Source organism: Palaemon carinicauda, chromosome 7, assembly GCF_036898095.1.
Source record: "Palaemon carinicauda isolate YSFRI2023 chromosome 7, ASM3689809v2, whole genome shotgun sequence".
Classification (NCBI taxonomy): Eukaryota; Metazoa; Arthropoda; class Malacostraca; order Decapoda; family Palaemonidae; genus Palaemon; species Palaemon carinicauda.
The window spans coordinates 135,121,863-135,142,628 of NC_090731.1; the positions used below are offsets into that span (position 1 = coordinate 135,121,863).

The following is a 20,766-nucleotide window of genomic DNA, read 5'->3' on the forward strand; positions in this document are numbered from 1 at the left end:
TTCAAATTTAATGATTCAGAGTCTAATGAATACAAATGATGCAGTGGAAAAGATTTATATACAGTGGAACCTCTACATACGATTGCCTTTACTTATGATTGTTCCAACACCCGAAGTAAAATTCGATCAAATTTTCGTCTCGACACCCGAAGTCATGCTCCAACATCCGACGTAGATCATACGCGTAGAATTTTTTCGAATCGTCGATCCTAGTTTCTTGTTTACGCCGGTAGTCGATCACTGAAACGATCATTTGTGAAAAGGCCAGCGCTATCTATTGTTACTTGAAGGCGGTGGGCTATGTGGGTCACGCAGGGAAGAGTTCAACTGATCCTACAACAGAGAATCAATGCGTCTCGCGGCTAGTTCGAGAAATTTAAGAGACGGACCAGGATTCATTCAGTTGTGCGGCACGGAGAGGCTTCAAGTTTGGATACCAAGGCTGCTACTGATTTTGTTAAGAAGTTTGAAAAGATCGTGGAGGATGAAGGCTACGTAAAGCAGCAAGTTTTCAATTGTGATGAAACTGGTCTGTTTTGGAAAAAGATGCCTAGTCAAACATACATCACTGCCAAAGAGAAGAAAAGGCCTGGACATAAGCGTTTGAAGGATCAGTTGACTCTTGCCCTATGTACTAACGCCAGTGGGGACTGCAAAATAAAGCCGTTATTGGTTTATCATTCCGAAAACCCTAAGGCATTTAAGGCACATGAAGTCAATAAGGACATGCTGCATGTTTTCTGACATGCTATTTCTAAGGCTTGGGTTACTAGGTGTTTCTTTGTAGAATGGGTAAACCAAGTTTTCGGCCCTGCTATCAAGAAGTACCTTCAGGAGATGAATTTGCCTTTAAAGTGCTTGCTTTGCTGGATAATGCTCCCGCTCACCCCCAGGACTCGAAGATGATATCGTCGACCAGTTCAAGTTGAACAGAGTGCTGTATCTTCTACCGAACACCACCCCTATCCTCCAGCCCATGAACCAGCAAGTCATATCTAATTTTAAGAAACTCTACACCAAGCACTTATTTAAGAAGTGCTTTAATGTCATGCAAAGTACCAACTTAACTTTGCGTGAATTTTGGAGGATCCATTTCAATATCTTGCACTGCTTGAAGATCATAGATCAGGTTTGGAAGAAGCTTTGGCCTGATGCTTTTTCTCCCAGAGATTTTGAAAGTTTTGGCCCTGAGCCTGAACCTGTGCTTGCCGTAGAGGAAGATGTAGAAGAGATTGTATCCCTTGGCAAGTCCATGGGTCTGGAGGTCGATGAAGATGACATCACTGAACTCGTCGAGGAGCATCATGAAGAGCTCAGCACCGAGGAACTCAAGGAGCTGCGTGCCATGCAGCATGATGAGTTCCAAGCGCAGTTGAGTGAGTTGGAGGACATCGAGGAGGTAGAGCACATCTTAAGTTCGGCTGAAATAAAAGAAATGTTAGCATATCATCAACACATGGTTGATTTCATTGATAAGTATCACCCTCAGAAACTTCAGGTTTGCCTTGTAGTTTCGCAACTCAGAACCGTACCAAGCAACTTTCTCTCGATAGTTTCTTTAAAAAAATATACGAAGCAGTCTAGTGATCGTGATGAAGGGAAAGAAAGTGAAGCAAAGAAAACTAAGATTGAATTGAGTGAAAGTGATGTAAATTAAAAATCATGAAGAAAAAAATGTAAAAAAAGATATAAAATATATATATATATATATATATATATATATATATATATATATATATATATATATATATATATATATATACTGTATATATATTAAAAAAAAGCTAAGTTAGGATAAAGTTCACATAGTGTAAGTTAGAGTAAGTTATGGTACGTTATCGCAGTCACCACCTCTACCTCCTCGTTGACTGTCCGTCTCCTGCGTCGCAATTCCTACACCTGCGTTGGCCTGTCTCTAAGGTAAAGTGAGAATAAAAACCCTTTTTTCATTCATTAGTTCTTTATAATTATTCTTTTTTACAACTTTCTTGATTAATGCAATTGTATTATTGTTATGTGTAATTATGTGTAGTAATTTATCAAGGAGTTATCATAGGTTTTTGGGCTGTGGAACAAATTATACAAATTACAGAGTATTCTTATGGAAATATTTGCCCCAACATACGATTGCTTTTACATACGAAGCAGTTCCCGGAACGAATTAAGATCGTATGTAGAGGTTCCACTGTATATATATATATATATATATATATATATATGTATATATATATAAATATATATATATATATATATATATATATATATATATATATATATATGTATATATATATATATATATATATATATATATATATATATTATATTTATATATATATACATATATATATACAGTGATACCTCGGTAGTCGAACGACTCTATACTCGAACAATTCGGAGTTCGACCAAAATTTTCGAGAAATTTTTGCTGCGGTGCTCGACCAAAAATTCGGTACTCGACCAGCCGAACACGTGACGACCGCATGGGCTTTGTGATGATCGCGCCATCTCGGCCACTCTCGCTTGTTCGGGAAGCATCAGTTCTCTCGAGAGCGTCACTCAGACAACGCGCGATCAGCATTCGTTGTGATTTAGTGATTTTCAGTGCTTTTAATTGCTTTTTTAGCTTTCATAATGAGTCCCAAGAAAGTAATGAGTGTTAAGGGGAAGGAGAAGAGGAAAACAGTGCGAACAACGATCGAGTTGAAGAAGGAAATTATAGCGAAATATGAGAATGGTGTACGAGTGTCCGATTTAGCGGTAGAATACGGAATGGCGAAGTCGACCATTTCTACGTTTTTAAAGCATAAAGAAATGATTAAGAAGGCGAATGTTGCAACGGGAGTTACGGCGGTAACTAAGCAAAGGCCACAAGTGATTGAGGAGATGGAAAAGTTGCTTTTAATATTTATTAAAGAAAAACAGTTGGCCGGGGAAAGTGTTAGTGAAGCGTTCATTTGTGAAAAAGCGTTGCATATCTATGAAGAATTAGTGAAGAAAAGTCCGAGTACCAGTGAAAGTGATTCATTTACATTTAAAGCGAGCAGGGGTTGGTTTGAAAAGTTTCGTAATAGAACAGGTATTCATCGTGTTACTAGGCATGGGGAGGCAGCTAGTTCGGATCAAATTGCAGCCGATAAATACGTGGGGGAATTCGATCGGTACATAAATGAACAAAATTTGATCGCACAACAAGTCTTTAATTGTGATGAGACTGGGTTATTTTGGAAGAAAATGCCAGCCAATACGTACATTACCAAGGACGAGACGAAGATGCCAGGTCACAAGCCAATGAAAGATAGGCTAACATTGTTGCTGTGTGCAAATGCAAGTGGCGATTGCAAGATCAAACCCTTGTTAGTGTACCACTCGGACAACCCCCGGGTGTTCAAACGAAATAATATTTGTAAAAGTGCACTACCAGTTATGTGGCGCTCGAACACTAAATCTTGGGTCACAAGACAATTCTTTACTGAGTGGATAAACGAAGTGTTTGCCCCCCAGGTTAAGGCTTACCTCATTGAAAAGAGCTTGCCAATGAAATGTCTTCTGGTTATGGACAATGCTCCTGCACATCCTCCAGGTCTCGAGGATGACTTGAAAGAAGAATACAGCTTTATCAAAATCAAATTCTTGCCCCCCAATACTACTCCCATACTCCAGCCCATGGACCAACAGGTCATTTCAAACTTCAAAAAACTCTATACCAAGGCCCTTTTCAGAAAGTGTTTTGAAGTGACCAGTGACACGAAGTTGACCCTAAAGGAATTCTGGAAGGAACACTTCAGCATCCTCAACTCTGTTAACATGATTGACCAAGCTTGGCGAGGTGTGACCTATAGGACATTGAACTCTGCCTGGCGTAAGCTGTGGCCATCATGTGTCACAGAGAGGGAGTTTGAAGGTTTCCAACCAGAGGCGGGTCCAAGCACTGCTACCCCTGTAATTTCTGATGACACTGATGTCGTTGAGGAAATTGTTGTCATGGGCAGGAGTTTGGGGCTTGAGGTCGACAAGGATGATATTGATGAGCTTGTAGAAAGCCATTCTACCGAGTTGACTGTGGAGGAATTGTTGCACCTGCAACAACAACAGCAGCAGGATCTGATTGTGGAGCAGGAATCTTCAGAAGAGGATGAGGTAAGGGAGGATGTTCCAAGTTCTCTCATCAATGAAATTTGTTCCAAGTGGGCAGATGTGCAGGCTTTTGCTGAAAAATACCACCCAGAAATTGCAGTAGCAAACCGGGCAGTGCATATGTTTAATGATAGTGTCATGTATCATTTTCGAAGAATACTGCAGAGGAGGAAGAAACAATTAACAATAGACCAGTTTTTCACAAAAGAAAAGAAAGCTGCTACATCAAAGCCTGTTTCTCCTCCAAAGAAGAGACAAAGAAGAGAAGAAACCCCTGAAATAGATCTGCCCACCCTTTCATTGGAGAGAGAAACAACTCCTGAAGGAGAACTACCCCGCCACATCATGGAAGGGGACTCTCCTTCCAAGCAGTAACCTCCCCCTTCCATCCTCTCCACATCCATCCCTGTATGCCATCGAACCGCTGCTCAAAGGTATGTTCACTACAGTACAGAAAATGGTTTAAAATTGTTTTATTTTAGTACAGTAAATGGTTTAAAATTGTTTTATAGGATTTTCTGACCAATTTCATACACATTTAGATAATTATTGTTGTTTAGGTACACGTTTTATTAATATTTTGGGCCTGTTCGAGTGCTTGGGAACGGAATAGAATATATACCATTATTTCTTATGGGGAAAAAAAATTCGGTACTCGAACAAATCGGAGGTCGAACACGGATCTCGAACGGATTATGGTCGAGTACCGAGGTATCACTGTATATATATATATATATATATATATATATATATATATATATATATATATATATATATATATATATATATATATATATATATATATATATATATATATATATATATATATATATATATATATATATATATATATATATATATATATATATATATATATATATATATATATATATATTGTACAGTATATATAAAATTTTTACAACTGTTGCAAAGGTCCTTTATTGATAAGTATTATTGATTATAACTATATTATAAACTTATTTTTGTTTATACTGAAGGAGTGAGATTCATTTGAATTTAGTGGATAGGCCCAGTAATATAATAGGAGAATTGTAATGCAGCAAGGTTTATGGGCATTATAGGAGGAAATAGCTTAAATGATTGATTGTGTTTAGATATTGAACTAACATTATAAATATAATTCAATTGAAGGATGAAAGTAAATAAGTATACCACCTTAAAGTTTTTCTATTAATAATATGGTTTTATTTACTATTGTAATACTTGAAAATAACTAAACAAATAACAATCATAATCAACTTACTCTTAAGCTGTGCTCCCTTTCAAGCTTTGCCAGATATTACAGATGTCTGATGTTTTCATAGAATAGTTCTAATTTTTGTGTGACCTTTAATGTATAATTCATTAGCCAGTCACATAAAATTTGCCAGGATATTTATTCCCTGTATTGGTGTTTAGTATGTGTGTATTCCTTAACTGTACCAAAAAATTTGAGTAAAATTAAAGACAGTTTTTGTGTGCTATTAATCTTGGTTATTCTCATAACCAGTGTGATTGTGTTATGTGATTTTATACTTATTCTAACCTTGCATGTGATATTTTCCTGTTGCTGTATATTGTAGGCATAACTGGGATGAGTGCCTTGAGATCTACTCCTGCAGGGCCAGTTAATGTTCCACCAGGAGTTACTCCAAAATTTAGCGCTACACCTGCACAACCTCATCACCCTACGTTAACTCGGCCTGGTATGTACTTTTAGGGAATAGTGAACTTTCTTTGATAATTGAAAAGTAATATGGGAGGCCTTATTATTTATTGTTAAGTTTAAAATGTTAAGAATTGCTTTCCTTTTTGATTTATGGAAAATTAAAATGAAGTATATGTATAGTACTATGCTTGTGATGCATTTCATAGCATTATGTTTCAGATTATTGATTTATCTACCCAAATCAACAGGCACACTTTGGTAAAACATAGTTGTTCTGTCATCAAATGTAAACCTTTCAGCTCTATACTATGGAGATACATTTCTGCGACAAGTGAAACTAGCCATAAAACTTTTAGCGAGGTGTTACTCCCATCTGCCAGTTAGTGGGATGTAAGTAGGCGGTAGACCCACCATCCCACTCCCACATGCAGTAGCCAACACAAGCCACTTTGCATTTTGGCTCAGAGGAGAACAGATGTTTTCTGATCTCCTCCATTTTGCTTAGCTTAAAAACCTATTAAAGACCAAGTGACTTACAATTTTAAACTCTTTCTTGACTTCTGCTCACCTTCGTTCCCATTGTTTTGATGTAGGAATGAGAGCAGATGCAGACTGTGTCCTTTCAAGATTTCCTTCGGGGGGAACTCAGAAACTAGCTTTGGCTACATTTCACAGGCAACACTCGATGATGACCTTCAACTTGAGCTTTGCTTGTTGACGGGAAGCATAAAGTGTTACCCGGAGGCCCGCCCTGTGGGTCTTAGCGTAGATGGTGATTCCTGCCAACCGCTTGTGGTCACCGGCTCTCTCATATACTAGTCTTGTAGGTTATAATTCTTCAGGGTTATTGCCGCCAATAGTGGAGTGGTCTGCGCCTCTCCCATCATGGTCTGCGCCTCTCCCATCATGCCCTCAGAGTACAGGAAGTCATGTGAGTATTATCCCTTTCGGGTCTTTGCCACAGATGGTGATGCTTCCTTACCGCTTGCGGTCTCTGCCTCTCCCATCGACAAGTCGCGTAGGGTATAACCCTTCAAGGTTATTGGCGCAGATGGTGAAGCATTCTCCGCCTATCCCATTATAGCCCCAGAGTACAAAGAGTCTTGTTAGCAACTTCCTTTTGTGCCTCATTGCCATAGATGGTGATTCCTGCCCACCGTTTGCTATTCTCGCTGCCTCTCCCATTGACCTTTGGGGTTATTGGCTACATTGTACCTCTTTGAGGCACAACAAAGCTCGTGGAGCTTTTTGAGGTCAGGCCCTTCATGGTTTTTGCTAGATGGTTTTAAGCTCTATGAGGCAAAAACCTCTTGTAGGCTATAACTCCTCGGAGTGATGGCCTACACTAGGCCTCATGACCTTCAGGACCTGGACTCAAAGTTTCAAACTCTTACAAGGGACAGACTTCTGTTCTTTGACAAGAGAATGATGAACTTAATGTGCTAGCACGCTTAACCTCTCACCCAGTGAAGTTAGGGGACGAGGAGCTGAGAGCAGTCTACTACCTACTCACTCACCCTCACTTGGAGTTCAGTGCGCACTCATATTTATACACTAGAACCATCTCTCACCACAACGAACAGTTGACGGAGTTCAACGCGCAACCACAGCTACGCACTATACACCCCTCTCACCATAACATACAATTGAGGGAGTTCGGTGTGCTCTTATACCTACGTGCCTAACCCAACACTCATCAACTGTTCAGGGTGTTCAGCGGGCTCACCATCCTTGGCACTTAATACCTCACTTTCCCACTTGGGTCTTGTTGTATTGCACACTAGTACAGTGAGAACAGCGCAAATGTCTATGCAAAAATTCCTATTATAACTTGGTCTTTTCACTATGAGTAAGCAGTTACTATGCAAACTTTAGCTTGCGATACAGAAAAGAAATATCATGCGCAGACATTTAGGATGCCTGCTCTAGTGCATGCGCTAACTTCCACATATGCGCAATTGTCTCGTTAGCACTGACCTCATCAACGTGCACCCTTTAGGTGAGTTAATAATCCGTGCGCACTTGATGCACGCTTGCCCTTGCCATCAGAACGCACCCCTGCAATGCTCACCTTACCAACCCTAGCTTTTCGGCGAGCTTCTGATCAGTGCGTACTCGATGCATGCTTCTCCCCCCCATCAGAATGCTCCCGTGTAGCGGTCACTCTTCCAGCACTTGCGTTTTTATCGAACTTCTGATCAACGTGCACTCGATATTCATATACCTCGCCATCAAAATGCACCTGCACAGTGAATGTCTTTTGCGAGTGCCTTTATAGATCATCCTGGCGAATGATCTCCTATTCAGATTAATAAGGAACATCAAAAACAGTTTCTTTTGTGAAAGATAAACTCTGGTTCTAAGAACTTGTGCAAGCAGTCTCAGGATCAGCTCATTTTCCTGTACCAGTGCGTAAAAACTTTTCAATAATTCCTCTGGAAGCTTCAAGTTCCTCGGTAAGGAGTTCCCCTCCGTCTCAACATACTCCCGTTTCCTCCTTTAGAACATCAAGATATGATCAGTATCTACGCTCTTAGCCTTCTACCACCGGCCAAAACCTGACCTGGGAGAAATTAGGTATTATTCTGATCATTCCTCGGAAACGCAAAAGGATACTACTCCTTCGGGGGATGCAATACATCCGCAGCATGTGGACTGCCTCCTAACTCTCACCTTATTGTATATTGTCAATGACCATAGGCCCTCCCTGGGCTTCCAGAGATATGAGCTCAGATGAGGAAAAGCCAGTTGACGACGAATTGGGCCATTATGAGTGCAAACTGCCCCCATCCGTCAGCCCAAAAATTCTCCCATTCTATGGAAGAACGCTGGTTATGTCTTCCCTTAGTGTCTAGCTTGCATAAAGAATGCAATTTATTGGGGAGAACTGGATCCTGCCCCAACTGAGGGAAAGGACATAGTCCTGGACCTCTTTTTGGAACACTCCTGTTCCAACATGGCCAAGATGATCTTACATAGGTCAAGGGGGTTAGGAGTGGGAAGATCGTCAAGTAGAGGAAGTATGACATAGTGGATGATGCCTTGTCCCCTCTCCCTCTGGATTCAGCAATTCTGGCTTTTTATGCAGAACCTAACGTCAGATGAGTTGTCATCCCCGTTAGTAGGATTGTCGTCTACTGACACTACTTACGTAAAGCGGGTTGCAAAGTTCTCTCTGCAAGCTGCTTCATGGTTGGACTACTGGTTGGTGATGGTGGGCTTTTTGTTCAGGACCAAGGACATCACCATTGAACAGGTCTGGGAGTCGATGTCAACTCTCCTGCTATCTGAAACTCAGACTGTCAAGATGTTGACCCACGATGCCCTCAACCAGTGTGTCAACTGGGTTTTGTTTGTAGTCGTCTTGAAATTCATGAAGCAAGTACCGAGGAGGGTAGCAATGAGACTCTTCATTGCCCTGATGGATGGACCATTCCTCGTCAATGTGGGGGACATCGAGATGATAGTCGGAGGCTGGGTGATCGAGCCAAAATTCCCCTCTCCGTGGGCTACGATGTCTCGTCTCTACCCTAGGGCACCTCGACAGCAGCGGGATCCTCCAACTAGGGGAAATCCTGAAGTCTCAGGAAAGGTAAATGAAGCAAAGAGGATAATGCCAACAGGGCATCACCCCCAACAGTCCACCAATAGGATGATGCCTATTGAACATATGGCAAAGGTGGATGCCACACCAGTCTGAACTGTTGTCGAACTCTGTCCTCAGGGCATTTTATTATGTCCCGTTCTTGCATACACTCCCTCCTCTAACCTCTCATCCTGCGAACATGAGTTCCTACACGAGGGGATATTCGAAGGACCTGGCCCCTCGGACCGAAGTCCGGACCATGCTGGAGAAGAACGCTTCAGGAGGTCCGACTCAGGTTTCCAGCTTCCTTTAATCACCCATTCCTCGTAGATAAGGCATCTGGAGGCTGAAGACCGGTCATAGATCTCTCAGCTCTGAACGAGTTTGTTCAACAAACTTCGTTCAAGATAGAGGTAGCCCAGCCAGTCAGACTGGCCTGCAGACCAAAAGACTTCGTGCTAACACTGGATCTCAAAAACTTGTACTTACACATCCCCTTTCCTTGCATCCATCCTCAAGGGAGTACCTTAGGTTCTTACCCAACTCAAATATTCCAGTTCAAGGTGCTATACTTCGTCCTGTCCACAGCACCGCAAGTTCTCACCCTGGGATTTTCCTTGGGTTCAACTTGGGCTCACAAGAACGGAGACTCGTACTTCGACTCTTAGACGACTGGCTGATGCTAGCATAATGGAAGGAAGCTCTTCCCCCTCATCGAGACAGACTCCTCAAAGTTTCCAAGATTGGGGGCCATGGTATTTTCAAAAAGTCCTCTCTGCAGGCAACGCAGAATCTGGTCTATCTAAGGATGAACAACAAATCTAGGCAAAGTCTTTCCTTCCGTAGCAAGAATGGTAAGAATGAAACATGTAGTAGGACCATCTCTGGTATGAGACGAATTGCCAGCACATCATTGGCAGAAACTCCTGGGATATCTTGCCTCCGTGGAGGCTCTGTTCCCTAACAGTCGTCTTTGTACTTGAACTCTACTGTGGCAGCTGAAGGTATTCTGGTCTCAGCACAAAGCCCCTCAGTAGGGGCAGAGCAGAAGAGAAGCCTACAATGGTGGGTATCATATGCCAACCTACTGATAGGAATAGACCTCTCGCCTCCCCAGATTTGATGCTCATCACGGATGCATCAAAAGAAGAGTGAGGGCTCATCTGTCGCACCACACCACCTCCGGACTATGGTCAGAAGCCTAACAACACTGCCACATAAACCTCCTAGAGATGAGAGCAATCTTTATGGCTGTCAAGCACTTCCAACAGTTTCAGGGCACTCTGTGGTGTTGATTAGTGACAATGCCACATTGGTGGCTTACATAAGCATGCAAGGAGGTACTTTTTCACAGCTCCTCTGCCATTTGGCTGTGGAGATAATTAGATAGATGGAAGGCAACTCGATGATCCTCTCAGCCCATTTCATCCAGGGCAAGAGAAACATCTTGGCAGACAAACTGAGGAGGGAGGCTCAGATAGTTGGCACTTAGTGGTCTTTGAATCAACAGATAGCTAGCAAAGTCTTGACTTTTTGGGATTCACCGACAATAGATCTATTCTCGACGTCTCGCAACCGCAAACTCCTGGTGTATTGCTCCCCAGTACCAAATCCTCAACCGTTCTTTAGACATCTATGCGCTCCTCCCTTCTGCCTAGTATGGAGTCTTCTGAACAAAGTTCAGTTATCTAAACAGTCTGTTTAATGACTGCCCATTCAAGGGTATGGGGGCAAGTGACACTCAGATGTGTCCTTAAGTCTATTGCAAGACTCAGAATCTGGCTGTAGTGGATCCTAGATTCAGGACCTTTTGGATTGAGAGTTTCCGTTCTGTCAAAAATGACCTACTGTTGGAGCTCGACAGATCAATAGACTCTTCGTTAGTACAAGCAGTCAAGAAGTTACAAGAATTCAATCTCTTCCTGGATCAGAATGCAATCTAACGAACCCTCCAAGCAGATTCGTTCCCTTTTGACTGGAAACATAGAGCTCATGATGCCAGGGGCGTTAGCTCATCCCTGCCTTGCAAAGTACTTCATTGTGAGGCAGGTCTTACAAGCGGACATGTTAGAAATGTAAAAAATACGTTCACCGTCCACTACCAGCAAGACGTAACACACAGGAACCTCAACACATTTTCCGTAGGTCCTATAGTGGATGCATAAAATGTGATCAATAACACCTCAACTCTCTAGTGGGACAAGTAGCAGTTGGTGGAGGACAGATGTTACCTGGCTGTAAGTCTAGTATGAATAAGCAGAAGACTGGCCTTTCACCTTTCATTCTCCCCTCTCTTGGGGTTTGAGTAAACCGAGGAACTCTTGCAATCTGACCTCCTCTAACCGTAGGTGGGTATTATTGTCCCTTGTGTATCCTAATACAGTATATGCATGTCTATTGTTACGTCCCCATTCTCCCAGCCAGGTGGGAGTCGGGTAATGTCCAGGTAAGAAAAGCATAGCTCCAAGTGAAGCCTTACCTTGACACATTGCTTAGTTGTCACACCTTCGCACAATTGCTTGGCCTTATCTCTCATTGAGAGTTAGCGAGGTGATAAGGTGTGCTCTTCCACAGCTCTTACAAATCATAAGAGTCACACCCTAGGTCGGGACCAGCCAGCTGGTCTTGGACTTCCATCCACCTAAGCGTGAGTCTCCTTAGTAGAGCTGAAAGGTTTGTATTTGGTGCCGGAACAAATGACAAATTTGGAAATGTTTTGTATTTTTTCCAACAATACAAACCTGAAGCTCTTTACACATACTATCATCATATTTTTCATCAACTGCGTTTGCTAGTCCACTGCAGGAGAAAAGCCTCAGACATGTCCTTCCATACCCGCAAATTTTCATAGCTCGTCAATCCATCGTCTTTTCTTCCTTCCCCTACTTCATTTCTAATCTCTGGGGACCCATTCGCTATTCATTTTGTCCATCTATTATCTCATTTTCATTGTATGTCTTGACCACATCAATTTCTTTTTCTTACTACTTGTTAGAATATCCTCTACTGTACTTTAGTTTTCTCTTGTATCTATGTTGCACTATTTCTGTCTCTCAGTATTGATCCAATATTTTATTCCATAGCTCTTTGAGTTGTAACTAGCTTATGTTCTAGGGCCTTAATAAGGCTCCAAGTTGCTGATGCATAAGTTGATACTGGTAGGACCATCTGATTAAGTAGTTTTCTCTTAAGAGAGATTGTTATTTTACTTTTCATAATTCATTTTGTTTACCAAAAGCACTACACCCCATGCTGATCTTTCCTTTTTAAACTAGGTCTCATCTCTTGGGGAAACATTGTCTGTTATAAGTATGTATATGCATTAACAATCTCTAGAGGTTTGTCTATAACTCTGAATTTTTGTCTGCATTTTCATTGAAAATTATCTTAATTATACCATTATTAATTTTCAGTCATACATGTCTACTTTCTCTATTCAAGTATTTTATAATATTTTGAAATTCCTCCCATGATTCACTAAATAGAAATATGTCATCTGCAAATCTTGAGTTGTTAAGGAATTCCATATTTATGTAAATTTCTATATTTTGCCGATAAAAATATTTTAGAATTCTTCTAGGCATGCTGTGATTAATGTAGGAAAGATGAGGTTTCTCTCTCACTCCTTTGTCAATTGCAATTTTGTCACTATCGTATGTAGTTTTAGGATTGCTGTACTATCCATATAGATATCTTCAAGTGTTCCAACATGATTCATCTTTTCCTTGTTTTTGAAGGGCTTTCATTACTGCTGAAGTTTTGATAGAATCAAAGGGGTTCTCATAGTCTCTAAGGCTATAAATAGTTGTTTGTCATACTATACTCAGTTGATTTTTCCATTAAGGAGGCTGCCTGGAATGCCAATATATGGGGGTATAGGAAGAAACATACAAAATCCTGAAAAAATTCCCTGTGCTTTGTATTGCAATGCAGAATGTATATACAAAATATTTTGTCAAAACTCCTCTTACTTTCACAGTTAAAAGTAACTCAATAAATCATAAATATTGTTCCCTACAGGAAAATGCAGTATTTCTTCTGTTATCTTAAATTATGATAATTACTCTATTACATTTTAATATAAAAGAAATTTGAGTAATGTTATCTATATAGCTTTCACAAGTCACAAGACCATGTATTACACGGTAAATTACATCCTTCGCCCTTCAGTCCCAACACAAACTTCATAGAGAGAACATGTCTGAGTTTGACCTCTGTCATTTGTTCATTTTTATGTTTGTTTTTATTGTTTTTGGCAAGAATTTTATCATTTCAAAGAGGAAAAGAATTCCACCATCTTGCTAACACAAGGAAGAAAATTTGCTCTATTAAGAGTTCCGAAGAGGGTAATATCGGTAGTGTAGAGAAGAGAGAGAGAGAGAGAGAGAGAGAGTTGTGTGGATGGAGAAGCGACGGCCTTCCCTGACACAAGCCAAAAGAAGCAAGATAATGAGCAAAACGATCTTCGTATGTGAGTAAATTATGATGAATAACTTTCTTCTTTTTTCAATGTCCAAAAAGGAACATAAAATTCATAATAATCAGGATTTGTTAATATTGTCTTTGTAAAAGTACAAAGAAAAACTTTGTACACCCTCACTAACTAATTTTTACATTCGTTTTTCTCGTTTTCGGCAAGAATTTCATCATTGCAAAGAGGAAAAGACAATTTCAAAATCTTACTAACGTAAGAAGAAAATTCACTCTATTAAGAGTTCAGAAGAGGGTAATATCAGTAGTGAAGAGAAAGATAGAGAGAGTTTTGGATAGAGGAGTGATTGCCTTGCCTCACAAGAGCCAAAGGAAACAAGATATTGAGCAAAATGATCTTCATTTATTATTAGATTATGAAAAATAGCTTAATTTTCTTTTATTAATACTCCCCCCAAAAAATAAAATTCATAATAATCGTGATTCATAATTATTGTCTTTGTAAAAATACAAAGAAAAAATTTGAACGCCCATATCTCAAAACTACAGTATACTTATTGACCTTCAAATTAAATCTTCTTCCTTACTTTTGAAGATATAGTATTAAAATTTGGTATATAACTCAAATATACATTATGGAACAATGAAATGGAGCCCTTTTTTGCAATTTTTGTTTCATATTTTTTTCCCCCTGATTTTTAGGGTTTATTTTTTTACCATAAGGAAAAAATTTATAGCTAGCAAAAAAAATTACAGAAAAAAAATAAAATTCTTCATTTTTAAACATAAGACTTACCCGGTGGTTATATATATAGTTTACGTCCCTGACGTCACGGCAGAAAATTCAAAACTCGTGCCAATCGCCGATTGGATAGCCAGGTGTACCACCGGTGCGCCCTAGCGAGGTACCTAGGAACCATTCCAGGAACCCACATATATTCCCTGCCGTCGCTAGCGGCGACACGTGGATATTCTGCTCATCGATTTATTGATCTTACTTTGGTGTAGTACAAAACTTTGGTTTTTGACTCCCGCTTGTATGATTTTGCTTTTGGATATTCTTGGATACGATTGGATTTAGAAAATTTTTACCCTTGCTTGTTTGATTTCTCTTTAAAATATCTCAAAATGGCCACCCCCCTATAACTTTTAGGTTGTGTGTGAGTGGGTGTAAGACCCGAATGGCTAAAGCTTCTCTTGATCCCCATTCTCTCTGCATTACTTGCAGAGGTAAAGAATGTGATTTGGGTGATCGTTGTGATGAGTGTGTTCTTTTATCAGAGCATGAATGGATTGAGTTTGACCGTTATAGACGTAAACTCAAAAGAGATAGATTGAGATGAAGTTCTTTTCGTTCTTCTAAAGACTTTTCCTCTTCCCATGTCACTGACCCTATTCCTTCCCCTGTAGTGGTAGATCCTGATCCCGCTACTGTAACTCTAATGAACCTACGCTCAAAGACATGTTGGTTGCAATTCAAGTGCTGGGCGCTAAAGTGGAATCGCTTGCGGCGGACAGAACTCAGCTTATGTCCGACGTTAAGCAGTTGAAGGGTGAAAGTGCAGTGAAGTTAAGTGCTGTGGAGGGTGCGCCTGCTTGCGTCTGTCATCCTCCTAGTCCAAGACCTCTTCAAAGCTCCCCAACCCCTGGGAGAAGGAATGTCGAACGGCGAAAGGAGACGAGAGGCTTTAAAACACGAGCATACGTCCCCTCGAACGTACCTGTTGACGTTTCCCAGGACGTTCACCCTCACCATTGGAAAGGAGAGGTTAAGTTGTTCTCATCGTCTTTGGATGACGCTTTGCCTAAAAGAGGCTGGAGGCTTGCTTCCAGACCTCTTAAGAGGACCTTTGATAAGGCCAACCAACATCCTGCTAGTTCGCGACCTGGCTGTAGCCTTTGGGATATGCCAGAGTCGTTTGACAGTTCTCCGACTAAACGTCTTGCTAGGATGTCGGACGATACCAAGGATCCTACTAAGCAGTTGTCAGGACCAGGCTTAACCTCGATCCATGCTCCCCCGCAGCCTTCAGACTGGTTTTCACCATCCAGATGCTCTGAACGCCTGAGCGATGAGGAGAACGTTGTGGTGTCATCACCTATATTGCAACGTTCAGATCTTAACTTTAGCATGCTGCAAGAGTTACAAAACAGGCTCTCTTCGTACATGCAGGACTACCTACATAGTGACAAGCCTCAAACTGACACACGTGATTGTCAATATCGAGACAGCGAGTAGTCTGCTCAACACGCTATGAAACGTCGTGTAGGACGTGTTCCCGAGCGTAGTCTTAAGCGCGCGGTGGTTCAGGATCTCGAACGTCCTCCTATTCGAGGCTCCGAGCTTCCTGCTAGCTACTTTGAAGGTCCTTTAGGACGCGATTCTGAGCAATCAGATAAGACCGCAGTTGACAGCCCTAATGTCGAACGCGCTTTTTATATAAGGCGCCGAACGTCCTATCAAGCGCAAAGATGTCCTTCAGTCATATCGTGTTCTCGAACGTCCTACAAAGAGAGACGTTGAACGTCCTGCTAAACAGGCTTTCGAACGTCCTGCGAAACAGGCTGTCAAACGTCCTAGTCCTCAGGACACCTACCGCTCTTCAAGACACTTTAGTGAACATCCTCCAGGACGTGTAACAGAGCGACAAACAGCCAAACAGGTCGTTGAGCGGCAAGCGGTACGCAGCGCTGAACGCTTGCCATCAAGCGGCGTGAAGCGCCTTTCAGAACACGATCCTGAACGCCCTACTTACCATATTTCTGACGCTTTAGAAGTTAGTCTTGACAACGACGATGAGGCTTACACTCAAGAAAACGCTGATTCTAATGCGGTTCATGTTCAGGAACTCGTTAGTCCTGATCGCGTTGATGGCGAGTGTTTGGCTGAGCGGCAAGCTTGATATTCGTGAGGATCCAGTTTCTGTTGCAGTCGGAACTCAGGATCTTCTTGAGAAGGACACGGCTCTCAACACTGTTGCTCCCGATGGAACTTTACCTGAGAAGGACGTCAAAGGTCAGCTTTCTCCTGTGGAATTTGAGGAAGTTTCAGAAGACGAAGACTCTATTTCTTTTCGTCCTTCTGTTGATCTGAAAAAACTTATGAAAGTTTTCACTGAGGAGTTTTCAGACTTTTTTGTACCAGTTGCTCCCCGTTCGCCACCGTCTGAGTTTAATCTTGGGAAGGCGTCAAAGAAGGCTCGTTTTACAAGGATGGTTTTATCACGATCGTCTAAGAGGGCTCTAAAACTGATGGGTGACTGGATGCAGTCCAAGAAAGACCTAGGGAAAGCGGCTTTCTCATTTCCTCCAGCTAGACTAGCATCTAGGACTAGCATCTGGTACGAGACAGGAGAAGTTCTCGGCTTGGGGATACCTGCCTCTCTCCAGGGAGATTTCTCAAGTCTTGTAAACGCTCCTCGTCGGTCGGCCATGAGGAAGACCAAGATTTTCTGGTCTACATCAGAGCTGGATCATCTGCTGAAGGGCATATTTAGAGCCTTCAAAGTTTTTAACTTCTTGGACTGGACTTTAGGAGCCTTGGGTAAAAAAGTTGCAACTTTTAAAGGAGGAGATACCTCTGCCTTAATCCATTTAATGTCTTGTATGGGCAAGGCCTTACGGGACGGATCCAATGAATTGGCAGCACACTTTTCTGCAGGCATTCTAAAGAAAAAGGATCAATTATGCTCATTTCTATCTCTGGGGGTTACTCCCTTCCAGAAATCCGAGCTGCTATATGCGCCTCTTTCTACCTTGTTGTTCCCTCAAGAGCTAATCAAGGAAATATCGTCGGCCTTAACTCAAAAGGCTACTCAAGACCTGGTATCTAAGACAGCCAGAAAAGCCATACCACCCTCTTTTTCCTGCCGCAAAACTAAGGAAGAAACTTCTTTCCTTAAGTTTTCCCAGCCCTTTCGAGGGAGGTCTTCCAGCAGGGGTAGCTCCAGACCCGACGCAAGAGGGAATAAGAGGAGAGGCTTCAGATCAGGGAAGCAGAGTCTGACTGTTTTCGCCTTCAGGCAGTAGGAGCCAGACTACTCAACTTCTGGCAAGCGTGGGAGAAGAGAGGAGCAGATCAATGGTCTATACAGATCTTGAAGGAGGGTTACAAGATCCCCTTTCTCGGGAATCCTCCTTTGGTCTTTGCTCTAGTGGATCTCTCTCCCAGATACAGAGAGGAGGCAAAGAGACAAGCACTGATTATCCAAGTGTCTCTCATGCTGGAGAATGGGGCCATAGAAAGAGTACAGGACATATGTTCACCAGGCTTTTACAACCGCCTGTTCCTGGTACCCAAGAACTCGGGGGGGATGGCGTCCAGTCCTGGACGTGAGTGCGCTGAACAAGTTCATCCAGAAGATGAAGTTCTCAATGGAGACTTCGAAATCAGTTCTTGCTGCAGTAAGGAAAGGCAACTGGATGGTCTCTTTAGACCTCCAGGATGCCTACTTTCACATGCCAATTCATCCGAGCTTTAGGCCTTACCTAAGATTCGTATTCAAGGGCGAAGTTTTCCAATTTCGAGCCCTATGTTTCGGTCTCAGCACAGCCCCACAGATCTTTACGAAACTCATGCTAAACGTAGCAAAGATCCTCCACTCAAGGGGCATCAGAGCCTCCCTGTATCTCGACGATTGGCTTCTCAGAGCTCACACATACGATCACTGCCTGAAGGATCTCCAGACAACCTTGAACCTTACAAAAGAACTGGGTCTCCTTGTCAACAAGGAAAAGTCTCTCTTGATTCCTTCACAAGAGATTCTTTATTTGGGAATGACGATTCGGAGTCAGATTTTTCGGGCTTTTCCATCTCCTTTAAGGATGGAGCAAGTCAGGTTGAAACTCCGATCATTTCTAAAGAAAAACATGTGTTCAGCGAGGAAGTGGATGAGTCTAGTAGGAACCCTCTCCTCCTTAGAACAATTTGTTCCTCTAGGAAGACTGAACCTTCATCCTCTCCAATTCCATCTCAACCACCATTGGAACAAGGAGAAAGACCTAGAGACTATGAGTATTCCAATCCCGGACTCCACCAAAGACTGCCTTCGGTGGTGGGATGAACAGAACAAGTTCCAAGAATGTCTCGACCTATCTCAAAAGAACCCAGACCGTGTGTTCCGACGCCTCGGACTCAGGATGGGGAGCAACTCTGAACAAGTTGGAAGTTTCGGGGCTGTGGTCAGAGAACCAGAAGGCCTTGCATATCAATCACAAAGAATTGTTAGTATTCCTATTAGCCCTCAAAAGTTTCGAAGGATTAGTCACCAACAAAGTGGTTCAAGTCAGTGCCGACAACACGACGGCATTGGCTTATATTGCCAAACAGTTTGGCGGGAACTCAGTCGATATCTCTGTACGAGACTGCAAAGAATCTATTCTTATGGGCAAAGGAGAGGAATGTGATCCTTATGACGAGGTTCATCCAAGGAGAGAAAAACGTAATGGCAGACAGCCTCAGCAGAAGAGGTCAGATCCTACTGACAGAGTGGACGCTCCATCTTCAAGTTTGCAAGAGTCTGTGGCGACTTTGGGGTCGACCATGCATAGATCTCTTCGCAACATCAAAGACAAAGAGGTTAGAGGCTTATTGCTCTCCAGTACCGGATCTAGAAGCAGTCCACATAGACACGTTTCTGTTGGATTGGACCAATCTAGATATGTACGTTTTCCACCATACAAGATCCTGTACAAAGTGGTACAGAAGTTTGTAGCAACCAAAGGGACCAAGATGACCCTAGTGGCCCCCTTTTGGCCGTCAAGAGAATGGTTCACAGAGGTACTGGAATGGATAGTGGATACTCCAAGAAGCCTTCCATTAAGAGTAGATTTACTCAAACAACCTCAGACTATCGAAAGACTCACTAGAGGTAGAGGCTTTTCGAAGGAGGCAGCTCAAGCCATTGCAAGAGCAAGAAGAACTTCAACTATCAAAGTTTATCAATCCAAGTGGGAGGTTTTTAGAGAGTGGTGTAGAGTCAACTCTATTTCCTCATCCAGTACCTCTGTAGCCCAAATTGCGGACTTCCTGCTCCACCTTCGAAGGAAGCGCAACTTCTCCTCCTCGACTATTAAAGGATACAGGAGCATGATAGCAACTGTATTCAGGCACAGAAACCTGGACCTTTCTAAAAATAAGGATCTGCAAGAACTTCTTAAGTCCTTTGATACTACAAAGCAACGACACCAAGATTCGCCAGCCTGGAATCTGGATATTGTATTGAAGTTTCTTATTAGTGACAGATTTGAGCACTTAAGTTCAGTTCCTATGAAGGACCTTACTATGAAAACTCTATTTTTGGTTAGTCTCGCAACAGCCAAAAGAGTTAGTGAAATCCATGCGTTTAGCAAGAACGTCGGGTTTCGTGATGGTAAAGCTGTCTGTTCCTTACAATTAGGCTTTCTCGCCAAAAATGAACGCCCTTCTCAACCTTGGCCCAAAGCTTTTGAGATTCCGAACCTTTCGTATTTAGTTGTCGAGGAGTTGGAAAGAATCCTATGCCCAGTAAAAGCTCTGAGATTCTACCTGGACAGAACAAAAGACTTACGAGGCAATTCGGAAGCTCTATGGTGCTCAGTCAAAAAGCCCACGTTGCAAATGTCAAAAAATGCCTTATCATTTTTTATCAGGCTCTTGATTAAAGAAGCTCATGCACATTGTTATGAATCAGACCTTGGGCTTCTAAAGGTTAAGACTCACGAAGTCAGAGCAGTAGCAACGTCAGCAGCATTCAGACAGAATAGATCGTTGCAAAGCATAATGGACAAAAGCTTTTGGAGGAGCAAATCTGTGTTCGCTTCACATTATTTGAAAAGTGTTCAGACTCGTTACGAGAACTGCTACACCCTGGGTCCATTCGTAGCAGCGAGTGCAGTAGTGGGTGAAGGATTCACCACTATGTTCCCATAATCCTGATAACCTTTTCTTCTCTTGGAACTTTTATTT

At 42.0% G+C, this 20,766-nt stretch overlaps 1 protein-coding gene across 4 annotated transcripts in view; it reads left to right on the forward strand.

The window, feature by feature from the left end:
* Positions 1-20,766, forward strand: part of LOC137644023 (endoplasmic reticulum junction formation protein lunapark-A-like) — a 318,162-nt gene that overhangs the window by 218,003 nt on the left and 79,393 nt on the right. For 3 of the 4 annotated variants that reach the window (XM_068376904.1, XM_068376903.1, XM_068376902.1), the window contains exon 7: positions 5,718-5,840. The exons of the other annotated variant lie outside the window; for it this stretch is intronic. In XM_068376904.1, the coding sequence (XP_068233005.1) occupies positions 5,718-5,840 (123 nt within the window). The remainder of the gene's footprint in view (positions 1-5,717; positions 5,841-20,766) is intronic. 4 annotated transcript variants of the gene reach the window in all.